The sequence below is a fragment of the Aplidium turbinatum genome, chromosome 1 (genome assembly GCF_918807975.1).
Source record: "Aplidium turbinatum chromosome 1, kaAplTurb1.1, whole genome shotgun sequence".
In the NCBI taxonomy this organism is placed as follows: Eukaryota; Metazoa; Chordata; class Ascidiacea; order Aplousobranchia; family Polyclinidae; genus Aplidium; species Aplidium turbinatum.
In genome coordinates, this window is record NC_137472.1 from 1,131,030 (window position 1) to 1,146,886 (window position 15,857).

At 43.1% G+C, this 15,857-nt stretch overlaps 1 protein-coding gene across 1 annotated transcript in view; it reads right to left on the reverse strand.

Moving 5' to 3' along the window:
• LOC145779430 (transmembrane protease serine 11C-like) overlaps positions 1 to 15,857 on the reverse strand; it is a 68,904-nt gene that overhangs the window by 22,077 nt on the left and 30,970 nt on the right. Inside the window, exon 6 of the mRNA XM_082591021.1 lies at positions 12,466 to 12,661. Within this exon, the coding sequence (XP_082447147.1) occupies positions 12,466 to 12,661 (196 nt within the window). The remainder of the gene's footprint in view (positions 1 to 12,465; positions 12,662 to 15,857) is intronic.

The following is a 15,857-nucleotide window of genomic DNA, read 5'->3' on the forward strand; positions in this document are numbered from 1 at the left end:
TATAGTAATAAGTCGAGTCTGGTGTGAGTGTAGTGCACTGAGGAGACCTTAAGAAAGAATCATTAGCGTTCGATCTGCAGTAATACAAATAATCTTATGTGCAGTGATAGAACGCAATAGTCCGGGAGCCCGTGACATCATAAGGTACAAAAGACTTGAGTGCTTTATGAAACTTGCTATGGGGTGTTTAAAAACTTACATCCGGAGTCTCACTACTGGGGCTTTGGGGGCTACGGCCTGATAAAAAAGTATTTGGCGCTCAAAAGAGCATCACAAGGTACAAGAACAAAATTGTCCTTAGATTTTATGCCTTCACTTGTAGACTTACCAGGGGCACCCAAAGTTGGCCCAAAATACATAAAAATAACATCATGTGGTACAATGATAGAAGTTGTATCATCAGTTAGGGCATGTTCCACTGAGTTCAAAATAACTTTTTATGGCCCCGAATTGGGGTTTGGGGTATAACCCCCTACAATTACAAAATTAACATCATAAAGTAGCCAAACAGATGAAACCAAGTGTTCGTGGTACTACTTCACTTACAGATTTCACAACATCAAAATTTGCTCGCTCCAAGTGGGGAATTCCCGAATCAGGGGCACTCAAATTAGTGGAAAATTATGTAAAAGTAACATCATTTTAGTAGGCTACAAAGATAGAACGTGTCCGCAGTTGGGGCATGGTCCACCAGTTCGAAACAACTTTTCTTATGGCTCCCAGAGTCCCAGGTGTGTCTTCCTTCTTTTTCAGGGTGGCTAATATGCCTCCAAGTTTATTTAAGCAAGCAGCATCATCATTAAAGTGGTTAAAAGGGTTGAAATCAAGTGTACATGTAGGCTACAGTGTAGGACTTAGGCCTAGTGTTCAATTCCAGGTGGGGATTTCTCCGAGCACAAATGCTGAAGCCGGTGCTAAATTAAGTCTCAATGACATCTCTGCCACAATTGTTTGGTAATTTTTAGGCGGACTGCAAATATTTTGGAATATCAACGGAGCATGTATTAACCTACAATATGTACACAGCGTAACATAGCACGTAGGTTAAAATGCACCATTACAAAGATGAAAATTGTATGGAAAGGCGGATAATCCAACCGCAAATTAGAGAACTTTCCAGGTTGGCCGGTCAGGGAAACTTGCTACAAATAAATACAATGTCGAGTTTTACCCAAGGTAGCCTATTACCGGTGCATAACTTTTTCTGAAATGTACTAAATAGTGTGGAAAGTGAGCATTTTTCGTATACAAAATGGAATTTGATAAAAGTGGGCCGTTATTATTTCTAAATTTCTGGCTAGTTCAGATTGCTAATACACCCATGATTTTACCCTGATTTATATATCATTTTATGATGATGAACTGTTTTATTTTGGTCAACGACGCACGAGTACAAAATAATTGACACGGCGAGAAGAACACAATAAACATAGCCAGGTCAGAGACTTTAAAGAACCGGCCTGCCACGCCCCGTGGAGGCGGGGAGCGGCGTGATTATGGGGTGGCGATGCACCCGGAAGGGAAATCCACCAGCTTAGGTCGCGGGGGCCAGGCTGGGGAGTCTAGGTACCTGTGGAAGGAAAGTGTGGATCGAGATTTTTGTGCGACTCGTCCGCAAAAGTTAGAATGGCGGAACGGGCCAGGGAGACGGGATTTGCTTTCTGCAAACGCAAAAAGGTCAGCTCACGACGGGCCGGGCGACAGAAGTTTTATAAAGCCAGGCAGCGCCCACGTCTCCATCACGTGACCGTAACACAGGTACGTTTGACTCCTATACCCGGTCTGCCCGTAGGCAGAGCGGATAAACTTTGGGGTCTCCCACGAGGAAGAGAAGCTTAGCTACAAGGACGATTTGAATACTCGTGGGAGACGAAAATTATATAAAATCTGGAGCAAAGGCTCAATTAATTGGTGTAAAAAAAAAGATGGTAAGTGGGAATATATTGTATGCTTTACCTACCGAAAAAGTGTTGACGTTGAACCAACGAGCACGGATGTGCACTGGCCAGACGTTGAGGCAGGTTCGCCCAGATGGGTCGGGGGGACTAGCGGTCGAAACGTAGATATGACTAGGCAACGTTACCCGGAAAAATATATAATAGTGGGATGAAACTTTGGAGGTTGCATCGAGTTGATCGGGAAATCATGATTATCGATGAGTTAAAAGCAACGCGAGGTTGATCCGAGCGGGAAAGAGCAGCATATCGGGTGAAGGTAGTGTGTGATAATCTAAAATATTGAAATATGAAAATACAGATCCAGTGTTGTTAATGATATTACGTCATTGATGATGATATGAGTCCATTCACGATATGCAATATATACTTAATTTATATATTGCTAATTTATTTTATTGATGATGATTGTATTCTTCATTGAGCTGCAGCATGCTGATGAAACGACAATTGTTTACAGGTAAATTGATAATGAAACAATGGATTTAACATACTATGACGTCACACAATTACTGGCGGGTTTTGAGGTTTGCTGTCTTGTGCGCTCGGATGCTTACTGCAGAGCTTCTGCTGTTGGGGAATTGAGCTTCTGATCGCTGGAATCGTCTTTTCTATGACGTAGCCCCTCCACGAGTGAGCCCGGCGTTCCAAGCTTTCCAGACACGGAGGGAACCTTCGATTGAGAGGGAGGCCACTTTTCTAGCCACCTCTGCTACCCCACGAGCAGGAACACCCAAGGCCGCCAAAGCCCGAGAGCTCAACGGAGCATAGCTCCCGAGGGAGCCTACAACGAACGGAAGTGACAGGACGTCCCTGCAAGGGCGCTTCCTGTCTTCCAATATGTTTACACATAACTCGCCGTACTTGTCGTGTTTCCTGTCGGCGGCTTTTCGAAGGGAATCCGCGCCGTAATCGAACGGGCAAGTGACGTCACATACAACCGTGACACCGTCAGGGCGTTGCAGGACAATGTCAGGGCGCAGATCAGCACCGCCCGCTTCCACGTGTTGTGGAACCGTACTATCTATGGTAAGCAAGGGTTGCCATTCGGCAGGTACATGCTTCACGATCTCCCACAATACTGAATTGTGTCGTTCCGTGACAACAGGCATCACGGTAGGGCAGTGATTCAATATATGAGGGAGAGTCTCTTCCGCTTTCCCACACGCGCGACATATGGCAGGTTTATATGGGTGGCCATGGCTTGGTTTTGATTTCAAGGGAAGTAGGTTTAGGCGGGCTTTATAAGCAAATGCACGGTTCGCGTGATCCAGGAGCTCCGGTCGCCGAGTCCAAGAATTCGAAAATCCGGACAGACAGTGGGCACTGACCGTCTTGCCTTGGTCAGGTTTGGATTCCCACTGTCTCCTCCACCACAAGTCATTGTGTTGGTAGAGGGTCGGAACCACTTTTTTTCTTAGGGGAGGGGTGATTTTGGAGCTCCCCGCGGTCAACTCGAGACCGCCATCCGGGCGTGCGGACCAACGTACATTTAGACGACGGGTAGCCGCCGGGACGCGGCCCCACAAGCTTTCGCCTGTTGGGCACGGTCGAGAACGGGCACCTTCAGGTGGGGGGTCCTTATTCAAGTAACTGGCTAGCTGGCACGGGGTAGGATCTGGAGTGCCGAACCTCAGACTGGCACAACGCCTAAGCTGCCCGAAAGCGATGGCAGAGACACGGTCGTCAGGAGACGTCAGCATCTTGAAGGCCTGGGCTATCAAAAGCGTGTCGCTTTCGCGACACAGATTCAACACACCAAAGCCCCCCAATGCAGGCTTACAGTAAAAGAAAGCGCTGCACGCCCACCTGGGAAGACGCCACGCCACCTTCAAACACTGCAATACCAGTCGATCGAGCTTCAGAAGCTCATACTGTCTGAAGCGCCGCACTCGCAGATGGTATGACGCGGACGGAAGAATGATAGAATTAAGTGCCAGAAGTTTCTGGCTTGGAGTAAGGAAAGATTTCATTAAAGAGGAAATGTGTTTCTCCAGGGTGGAGATGAAAGGTTGGGTAAGGGACGCATCCGAGGCGTAACCGGTTCGAGCGCCAAGATATTTGTACGTTTCGCCTTTGGGGATGACTCGGATTTCCTCCCCGGCTAGGGAGAAAGGTTCCGGGTCGACCCGCAGACGAGACGCCGACGCCTTCCTATAGGATAAGGTGCCACACTTGCGTGGGTTGAACCGTAGCCCGGACCAGGAAGAGAAGGGATCAGTAGTAGATAAGAGGGAGATCATCTGCTCGCGATCGGAAGAAACGAGACAGATGTCGTCCGCATATGCCATACAACGTACTTTGACGTCTTCTTTAGCAGGAAGGTTGTAGCCGCAATCCGTTTTGTCACGGACGCCCCTGAGGAGCACCTCGATGACCAAATTGAATAGCAGCCCAGACAACGGGCAGCCCTGACGGACTCCCCGCCCCACAGGGATACGGTCGGTTTCACCATTGCCACAGCGGACGGTGCAGGTGTTAGCGACGTATATGTCGGAGATGCACTCAATAAGGTCTGTGGGGGCGTCGAAATGACGCAGGACCTCGGCTATGCATTCGTGCCGGACACTGCCAAAGGCGTTTCGAATGTCCAGAAACGCAACCGACACAGGCCTTTTGCGTGACTGTGCATCCGAGAGGATGGTGTCGAGCATGAACACATGCTCGTAGACGCCCTCCGTGGGCATGAATCCCTTTTGCTCTCGGCTGATAACATTCCCCTCCACCGCCCATCGCTGCAGGCGTCGGGCCAATACGGCGGCGTAAATCTTATATATGTTTCGGCAGATGGAGATGGGCCGCCAGTTGCTGACGTCGTGCAGATCACCCTCAGGGTCTTTGCATATGAGTGTGATCCTGCTGGTTCTCCACTGGTCCGGTACACTACGGTTGATCCGGCAGGTCTCGAAAAGGCTGGCCAAGAGTCCCCCTCTTGGGTCCAGGGTCTTCCAGAAACCGTAGGACAATCCGTCAGAACCAGGGGCGGAACCGACATCAAGCGACTGGAGGACCGCCTCCACCTCCCGGGCCGTAATGGGACCTTCACCGTCATCGATGAGGGAGAGGTTTACATTGCCATACTCGTAACGGTGGGCGTTCATCCACTCAGGCATCTGCGAGCAACTCCCAGCTTTAGGAGCGGCCATGTCACGTCGAAATCTCTCCTCAATTTCTTGAGGGGGAATTTCGCAGTGAAGGTCGCAGTTTTTTCCTTCAACGATCCGACGGACCGTTCCCTTCGCATCCCGCGAGAAGGCGGCTCGCAACTCCACTCCCCTACGATATCGGGCTCCGTTCCCGCGCGAACCCCCGCCGTCCGACCGAGGAGAACCCCCGTTCGAACGACGGCGAGCCGCGCGAGCCCGGGCGCCACGATTGAAGCGTGGTTTGCGAGGACGTGTCCTCTTGGGCGGCGAAGTGCCAGCGGTCCACTCTTCCAATTCAATGCAGAACTGGTCGAAATTTATGCCACCCGCTAAAGTAAGGTTCACTAAACTGCAAAGAGCCCGCCTGGAGCTCTTCGTCTTACTTTCCCTGACCCGTTCAACAGGATCTTGGATGGATCGTTGAGTGTTGGGTGTGATAGACATCCCTGGGGTAGTCTGTGGGAGTCCGGGGTCATGCATGGCTTGGTTGCATGCCATGGTGTCGCTTCGGGGTCGAGTCAAGGTTTGGGAAGAGATAGTGGAATGGAATTCATTGTGGGTGGTTTGGGTAGGTGGGGTAAAGGGTCGGGCTTCGGCAGACAGCGTCGAGGTACAAGATTGTATAGGACAGATGGAAACAGGATTAAAAGATAAGGAGGAGTGAGATGGGTAGTGTTGGAGAGACTTGGAAGAAGAGGTCTGCATGGGCGGCTTGGAAGAGCTGATTGAGTCCCCAGCTTCAGCTCCGGTGGTAGCCGTCCGAGGCAGAGAAGATGGGCGCGAAGCCGGCTTGGATAAACCGAGCGAGTCCACTGCCACGGCTCCGGTGGAGGTCGGCTTGCGTAGAAGTGCATATAGAAAAGGATTCGCACTGACAGTAGGGCCGTAACCGTTCGTGGTTGGGCTATCAGGCGAGGAAGTGGAGGAAGAGGAAAGAGATTTGCTGTTCGACGAGTCGGACGAGTCGGAAGAGTCCCCACTTTCCGACCCAGGTCCGGCCGAAGACAGGCGAGGAAGAAACAGCACATCTAGATCAGGCAAGCTGTCAGCATCAGCTGGGCTGAGCGAAGTCTTGCCTGAATGGGATAGAACAGTACGGAAAAGTTCTGGTATAAAGTCAGGTGGGGGGGGCAAAGTGGAAGTGCTTTCCAGGTCTTGGCGCCAGAAGACTTGAGAGCGGATGACAGAGGAAGAGGAAGGAAGGGATGACCCCTCGACCGATGCGCCTGCAGTCGAGGGCCGGCGCCTTCCATGCCTAACAACAGAGGCGTAGGAAGGCCCAGGCTTGGTCATCATAGGGGGCCTGGTTTGGCTCTCCGACGGCGTCGGGTCATTGCTCGGCCAGGGAAGGCAGGTTGGCAATTGAAGGCCCTTGGGGCAGGATCGCCAGTGTTCTAAGGCCCTATCCAGCTTGTAAGCTCGAGGGAGAACACGGCAGCACCTGCTACAGGTGATCAGGAACTCGGCGCGCGAACCATGGAATGCTCGCATATGGTCCTGATACGCCTGCACATCTCGGTAAGGTCGAGATGCCCTCCTGCAAGTGGAGAAGGGACAGAGAAGGGGGAATAGATTGGGGAGGGTGAGGCGAATAGGGCAGACGGACTGCAGTCTATTCGACCTCAGATATAGTGGAGCTGACTCGTGGCATGCGACAGGTAAGCCACTGTGTGGTGTGGGATCACGGATCGGACACTCGTCGCCACGACGAAGCAACGAGTTCGTGAAAGCAATAGAGTCTACCGGTGAGGCTTCACCATCTGGGTTAAGTGGGACTGAGTGCCCACTCACAGGAACCTGCTTCCTCGTCGGCCAGCCTAAACTAGTGGACTCAGCAGACGGGGAGGTAAAATCAACACCGGCCAGGTTATCTTGAAAAGTCTTTGAACCTGTGCGACTTAAATGGCGTGACATATTCAGTAGAAAATGTATAAATATAATATATAAAAAGTTGGTTAAGTTTAAGATGTTTCGGAATTTACAGCGACAGCTCAAAGTTTAGAAATTGAAAGTAACGGATTACAAAAACAAAGAACTACTGGCGGATTACAAGAGGGTTGAAACAGAGGTTACTACTTAAAATTTGATAATTATTTTTTTTTTACATAGACTCAACGTTACTAAATGCAATTAGAATTAGGCTTTGAATATCAGTTAATTACAGTACTGCAAATAAGTTTGATGAGCTAGGAGGTTAAAAAATGCTTTGAGAACAATTGACTAAAAAGTCAATTGTGACGTCACTACTGAAAACTTAAACCAACAAATAGGGTGACCCTTTGATTTGAAGTACGATTAGTTAGGATCGATATAAATAATTGTTCAAAAGACTTTAAAGATAAAGAGAGGATTATTGTTCAAATTATACGGTATAGAATATTAACAAGATAAGGTTATGATTCAAGTGAACACTTCAAGGAGAAAGGAAGTTATGGAAGATGCGTGTTTCAGATGCAAGAAAAGGAAGATTTGGCAGACAACTGGCAACACTAGATTACCAATGCAGGAGTTTGAATGCCGAGATTTCGAAAATTAACTGAACAAGGGTGTTTAAATTGGGTAAAAAAAGGATTTTCGGATGGATTTATTATTGCAATAGAGGCACAAGTCTACGAATTAATTAATTTAAGTAGCAAGATACTAACTGATTAGAATTAAGGTTAAAAATGAAACAACAAAGTGAAATGGAAAAATAGGCTAGGAATTAATTTAAAACTCGATAAAGCTAAATTTAGGTTAAATAATGAACATATAGCAATTACTGTAGTATACAATTAACACGACATAAATAATTACAGTTTTATATGATTCCTTTCTTGTGAAATGTTTTTCCTTTTCTTCTTAAACCTTGTTCTTCGGGGGAAAAGATAGGGATACCAAGCCCGGGCTGGAATTGCAGATCCCAGGGTTTGATTGGGGTGGAAATAGTTAACTAGGATGGGGGTGGGGATAAAAAAAAAAGGGGGGGTTTTCAGAACAACTCACTTTTTCTTTAAATTCTTTCTTTTCTTGACTGAGATTTGGAACTAAGCATCCGCACGACAGAACGGTGATCTGAATCTAACTTTAAGCTTTCTTTGTAGCCTTTTATTTATTTCAGCACTTTCGCAATAAATCACCTGGCTCACTTACTAATCTCTTCACTTTTTCTTTAAATTCTTTCTTTAGTCTCCTCAGTTTTGTCATTGATTTGCAATATCATTCAGTTGCTGTTTTCAGTTACTGCAGACAGTGCACACCGTTTTGATTTTCCGGTCTCCTCAGTGCAGTAGGTACATTGGAATGGCCATGGAAATATATACCTCCATGTGACATTTTCCCATTTGTGGTACCTAAACACCAAAAATGATACTACTGCCAACCTTGCCAAAGTGCTCAAACTGCAAATGTTCCGGACAATTGTTCACCAAATCAAACGTCACATAAAACCGTTATGGTCTACTTAACCTAGCTGGCGTCTTACGTCATGGAAATTGCTAGAAAATGTCCAGAGATTGCAACATACTTCGTAAGACCTGTAAATTAAAGCATTGCACCTGTAGCATAACATTGCACAACCGTTTGAACACCTGTTGAGAATTGCATAACAATGCATATGCACTATTACGTCACAGAAGCTGGTTACGTACAGTTGAAATATCGCAATCAATTCGTCATTTTAGAATTGTCGTTTTGAAAAATTGGTCGAATATTTAACTGTTTGCTTGTGCTTACCAACTACACGAAATTTCCGTCTTTTATCTAAGTAATTTGTATCGTGGTGACAAGTTTTAGTGGCGGACTGTGTTGCGTTCCCATTTCGACAGTCCGTGGCTATTTTTTGCTGCAATACCATTTTTGAAAAAAAGTCGTTTTCAGAAGAGTATTCTTTTTCGTGTCATCGCATACAGACGAAAGGATCCGGGAATTGTATGTTACAACTTTCCCACAGCAATTATGGTTTACCGCTGTGACCAGCAAGCAGTGAGCTTTGCGCAATGCATAGCAAGGTGCCTCCAGTAAAGTGCTCAATCGGCGTCTGTGGTTTTATTTAAACAACTGAAAGGACATAGGCTACTCGAATAACATGTGTTTTAGGCTGCAGAAAAAGGAAAAGTATTCACTACAAAATAATGAAATTGACAAGGCTTGCAACAGAAACGTAAATTCCAGACAGGCTCGATAGCTCAGTTGGTTAGTGCGTGACTTCGTCAACGAAGAAGCTTGAAGATCAAGCGGTGCTGGTTCGACTCTCGGGGTATGCTCTTGAGCAACGCATTCTAAGGACTGCTCTCCATTAAGAGACACCTAATGGATAAAATAATTCCTCTCCAACAACACTTTAACAATCGAAAACTTCACTCTGTCAATCTTGTTAATTGGCCCTGCGTCAAAAGTCTCTACAAGTATGCGAAACTACCAGGAATAACCAATCAAGGCTTTGTCAGTCAAGGATAAAGATTTGAAACCAACCAACAGTAGCGCAGAAAGAAAATTTGCACATTAAACTATTTCAAAATGCATGCCCTGTTCATCGAAAGGCTTTTTGAAAAATCATGCCTCCTTGTCGTCAGAAGTCACATTCATCTGTTTCTGTCGTTTCATCATCTTCTTCTGTTCTGTCTTGGTCCAAACTATTCTCACTTTGAAGAAACTTGTCCAGCTTGGACGGAACTAAATCTTCATAAAACAAAAGGGAACTTATCATATTCCAAACGCCAACCATTTTCAACTGCTGTCTGGACAAAGCTGTCTCTTTCTGCAGCATGATTGCAAATGCCACAAATGTAATTTGCTTTGAGTATTTTCTGATAGAGCACGGCTTTGTATGGGAGCAAGTTGCTTTCATTTAAACCTTTAAGTCGTCGTAATGGATTGGTTCCTTTTGGTTTGTATGTCTCAATAATTTTTTTGAATGGCATGTCATTGACACGGTATGTGCTTTTACATCTATACACCAGGCCCAACCATTTTTCAATGTTTTTATTAATACTTTTAGTATACTGGATTTTCCAAGGCAGCAAAGGCATGTTGAGCACATCTTTCTCCAATATATTAAGAGGTCGAGCCGCCCCAATGAAAGCTGAAAAGCGACCGAAACATGTCTGAAGATACTAAGTATTGCAAAGCTTGATTCATTTATATGTATTTTATTCAGTATGTCAGAGTGTTGTTTGCCTGTACAGTGTACACCAGTGATGAGCAACCTTTTGTGACTGTGTACCATAATTTTTTTTAGAAATCTCTGTGGACCATAACCTTTTTTGTATATCAGATTTATAATTGTGGCTTAAGTTTAGAAAAACAACATATTTATAAGTAATAAGTTTAACCAAATATTTATAAGTAACAATTGACCAAATATCATAAAATTTTACGTCAGTGACTGCCTTGTTCTGTCACACATTAAGTTTGTTGTTTGTCACACATTAAGTCATAATTACAAGTAAAAATTTGATTCAATCTTAATCTTACTGTACTACGCTTATTAATATCAAGTCGGTTTCTTTTTTTACAAAAAATGTCATTAATAACAGAAAATCCAGCCTCAACTAGCCATGTTGTTGGAAAGGATATGATGAAACATTGTACGATTTCGTAAATCTGTAGATTATTATTTATTATTTTAAATAATTATTTTATCCGTGGACCACCGAAAATTCTCTGTGGACCACTTGTGGTCCACTTGGACCACGTTGCTCTTCACTGGTGTACACCAATTTCCACGTCCTTTTGTACGAAGGACAAATTTTCCTACAGTATAATCAAAACATTGGTGTCATCAAAACAAAATACCACTTTTTAGATCTTTGCATGAGATGACGATTCGGTAGTCTAAATTGGGCGTAGGCTATATCTGCTTCTTTGTGTTAGCATAACAACAACGATCTTCTTTACCACACAACAGTTTTTCGACATCTTTTCGATCAACAAAACATTTTTCATCAAGTGTAGCATAACATATTATCTTTATGTCGAAAAAAGCTGGAATATAATTCATCTGATTTCCAAGAATTAACAAGAAAATGCACCAATGCTTGCTTGCAATTGTCATTCTTCATTGCGGCTGCCAAATTAACAGGCCATTGCATGACTTCTCCTTCAACGACGTATTGCTAATTACAGATCGATTTTGCATAAATTGTTAAGCGATCTCTCTCAGTATCCTTGATGGATGGCGATGCAATTCCATCGAAAACAACGTGTAATGTTTTCCCACTGTGTACAATTTCTTCAAAATTGTTTTTGCAACACCACCAAACATCATCGAAAAATATACAAGAGTGTGAGGAAGGAACTTTCAACCCACTTGCAGTCAATTAGGGCGAATCTGTATTTTCAACTTTCTTTTAGTTTTCCCATCAAATTGGGTTCCGTTTTCAACTAAAAAAGTTAGCCTTTGCGGGTTATGCTTTTCATAACGGCAGCTTCACAAGCTAAGTTGCAGATTTTTTTCTGTCTGATTTACGTCCGTCGTCCATGCAATACTTTCAAGCTTTAATTAGTGAATTTAGAGTTTAAGTTTATAAGTCACCCGAAAATGAGGGAAAACACACCTGCGGGTCGAAAAGTTATTTCGAACTCATTGCAACGTGACCCAACTTAAGGCACATGTTCTATCCCTTTAGTCTACTTTATGATGTCCTTTTAAGTAATACTCTCCAAATTTGGGTACCCTTTATTCGGGAATGCCACACTTGGGGCGACTAAGCTAGAATGTTGTAAAGTCTGTAAAAAGTGAAGTACTATCAAAAAGACTAGTTTTATTATGTACCTTATGATGTTAATTTTGTGATTTCAGGGTACTATCTCCCAAAAATATGTTAAGCCTCACCTTGGACCCATAATTCTATTTACGTATTTTGGGCCAACCTTGGGTGCCCCTTATTCGGAAACAACTCACTTGGGGCACCCAAATTTAATTGTTTTAAAGTTTACCATTAAGGCACAAATCTGGAGAAAGTTTTGTTCTTGTACCTTATCATATTTTTTTACCCTTAATAAGTTTTTCATCTAGCCGTAGCCCCAAAGGGCCCCGTTAGTGATACCCCAGATGTAGGTTTCTGAACATCGTACAGTGGAGCAAGTTTTATAAAACAGTTAAACGTTTTGTATTTTATAATGTTAAAAATGCGTCAAGGGCTCCTGGACTCTACTCCCAATACTACAAGTACATTTAAGTTTCTGTATACAGTCAAAGCTCGATAAGTTGAAGCCATTTCGTTGGTCTCTTCAACTGCGAGTAACAAGTTTGAAGTTGTTTTATAGATGCAGAAACAAAGATGATTGATACTGACGACTGAATCGGCTGACGACTGAATCGGTTACAATCATTTCTCAGACACAAATGAATCAATTGCAAGTGGTTTTTAATTATCACACACCTTCCTTTCTACATCTTTCCTCTTTAGTTTCATTTCCATTCAATTCTCCAATTCGTTGAAGGTGTTTTCCAATGCAGTTTCCTTTCAAGCAAGGTAAACAAACTCGCTTGATGTTTGGGGAGTAACTAACCCAACCCCCGCCTCCACTGTTGACCCATTTGTCATTGCTTGCCACCATTCGCTGACCAATTTTTATCTGTGTGATCATAAGATACAATGAAACTGCAGTATAATAAAATTGCATACAATACTGTACTGATTTTACAACTCTGATTTTCATGGTAAAGTGTACACATGCAATCGACTTTTGATTCGTCTTGCAGGAATTATCAAACAACTCAAGTTTGCTTGTTGTTACAGTGAACATTAGGGTGGGTCGTTTTTGACTTTCTTTTGCAATTCAAAAACGGCTACTCATAAAAAGTGTCACATGCATAAAAAAATTTAGTGTGCAAAATTTTATCACTTTGGGGGTGCATCTTCTGCCCCTGCAGGGTTGTGAAACTTTTATTTTTTCGAAAAGTAGAGGGAAATTTCACTTTCCGTTTTATTATGTTTTTTTTTATAATTTTGCTTCTGGCTAGTTATTAATTGTAAGTGGCATGTAACCAGAACTTTCCTTTGTAAAGGCATGTTCGAAGCTTTAGGTTTACTGCCCCCGCATCGACGACCAAAATGCTGAATTTTCACCAATTTGAGATGCAATTTTGTTATTGCTTTATAAACAAACTTGTCGCAAAAGTGCGAAATGGTGTTAACGCAGTACGCTCATTTATCTTCTGACCACTAACTTTGCAGGATGATAAGAATTGACAAAATATAAGACGTAGTCTTGCTTAAATTAAAAGCAATAGTTAGCTTGATCAGTTAAAGCAATAAAATGCAACTTAACTTATAATTTACTTCAGAATAAAAGCAATATGATCTGCAAGTTCCGTAAATGGATTGTACTGTACAGTTTTGACTTGAATTGTTATCATGATTTTGTTTACACAAATTTGTCAGTTACAAACCAAAATTAAACGTTCACTTGACAGGCTGCTACAAGAACCACATACAGGAGTAAACTTTGACAGCAATGTAACAATAAAAAAGAACATGTAGGCTATTAACAAAAAAAAATCGAAATTGTGTCAAAAATACAACAAACAACAAAGACTTTTAACCAGTTCACCAGATTATTGTTCCAACTTAGTTCTGGCTTAAGTCTAATGAATCATAAAACCTTTTCTCGACTGGAACAGATAAATTTTATTCCTTGTTTGTAATATTGCTTTAATGTAGCCTACCCATCTCTTTCAATGCTGTCCACCACATGTGATGAGGCATCTGTCACGAGTTTAATGGCTCTCTCAACGGCTTGTGTGTGGCAAGGAAACATAGGAAGCAACTGTTGTGGAAGCATCTTTGTTTTGGTGTGCTCTTCCATCACACTTCTGTCAACACCACGCATCACTGGGGGTTATGTAACTGAAATATTTTGCCAGTCTATCATCTCAAAGTAACGTTCGGAACTGAACTGCAATATTGGCAGGGTGAATTTCGCTGACGAGTGCAGTGAGAGGGAATATTCTTGAATTGAAAATTCTTCTCCATCCTAGCTCCCTTACATAGGCTACTCTTCAGTATCACATATCATTGCAATCAAAATGTTTTCAGGATGGGCATAAAACGCACTCCTTTGTACAGTAGTACTTTGTTGACGATATTGCGAGCTTTATTCGATAGCTTCTGAGTAGAGTGTAGAATTTTAAAGAAATATTTTGGGCCAATAGTGAAATTGCTTTCCTTTTTAATGGCAAACCCTTCTGGAATGTAAACATTCATAATATAGTTGTTCCGGCGGGTCAATTGCCCTTTTCATTACATTGTAATGAAATTTGTAACTTGGCTGGCTGAATTAAGCAACGTTGAATTTATGTTCTTTCACTGTTCTATGTGACGTGGCCCGCCTGATGGTCAAGGCGTTTAATCTCTGATTGTCGCCTTTGCCGCGTGCCGGGAGCGTGGTTTCTGGAGACTTTTTGCCATTGTGTTGGTTTTCATTTCATTATCGAAATAGCAAGCTAGAGGAATGCCAATGTGTACCACGGATTTCGGATTTAAGTTATCGTTGTTAAAGCCATTATAAGTTTATACAAAATCAGGTTTTTATCCCAACTCACTAACTCAATAAATAAATCAAGAAACAATTGCAATTATGATTGAGGAAGACCGAAGAGGGATTGTAGGTAGGCAGTGAGCAGTCTTGTAACCAAAAAATATATATTTTTTTTTATGAAAAAAAGCAGAGCATCTTTATTTCCTAATAGGTCAATGGATGGTCAGCCGTCGTAATTTTCGGTATCAACAACACACGTGAAGCAACCTGACAACAAAAGTTGCAACGTTTACATTGTTTCAACGTATAACGACATCTAGAAAAAAAATGGCCACGGTGGCCCGCTCTAACGACGCTTCATCCTGTACCATAGGGAGACCTCTCCTAAACTCTTCAACCCCCTGCAGCACCTCTCTTTTTCTATGTCTGACGTCCCTGAGCACAGCTTCTACTGTGAAATCAGCATGGGTAAGGCTGCCATGAACCCCCTGAGGATACACGTGCCCAACGCCCGGGTGGTCCGTCGCACCACCCCCAGACGCAGCGCTCCCTGTCCTACTGCCAACGGGAAACGCACGAGACACCGGATGGCCACCGTCACCTTCCATTTATCAAATTTAAGAAATTACACTACTGTATACTATAGCCTACACACAGTACTAGCGACACACGTAACGTAATGGACAGCGTAACCAACATTAATTAGGGACTTACCGCTCGCTGAGTTACGGTGACGTAAGCCTCTTGACAAACAATACAATATTTAAAAAAAGTTATTATACACAATTAGGCTACAGTAGAGTTCCAGTTTACAACACAATTAAAGTATATTAAAAGTCCTTTCGTAGCAGGGATGTGCTGACCACCCCTTCTGAAGTCTTCCTTGGTTGAAATTTAAATTTGTTATTCTTAAGTTAGTCCTTTAGTTCTTGTTCTTTCAATTCTGCCAATTTTGTTAGTTCTTTTAATTCTTTTATTTCGTTATTTAGATACTTTATAGTTCTTTACTTCAGTTGTCCAATTATCAGGTTTTTATTTTTGGTTAGAAGAGTAGGTGCTCACTGCCTACCTACAATCCCTCCTCGGTCTGCCTCAATCATAATTGCAATTGTTTCTTGATTTATTTATTGAGTTAGTGAGTTGGGATAAAAACCTGATTTTGTATAAACTTATAATGGCTTTAACAACGATAACTTAAATCCGAAATCCGTGGTACACATTGGCATTCCTCTAGCTTGCTATTTTGATAATGAAATGAAAACCAACACAATGGCAAAAAGTCTCCAGAAAC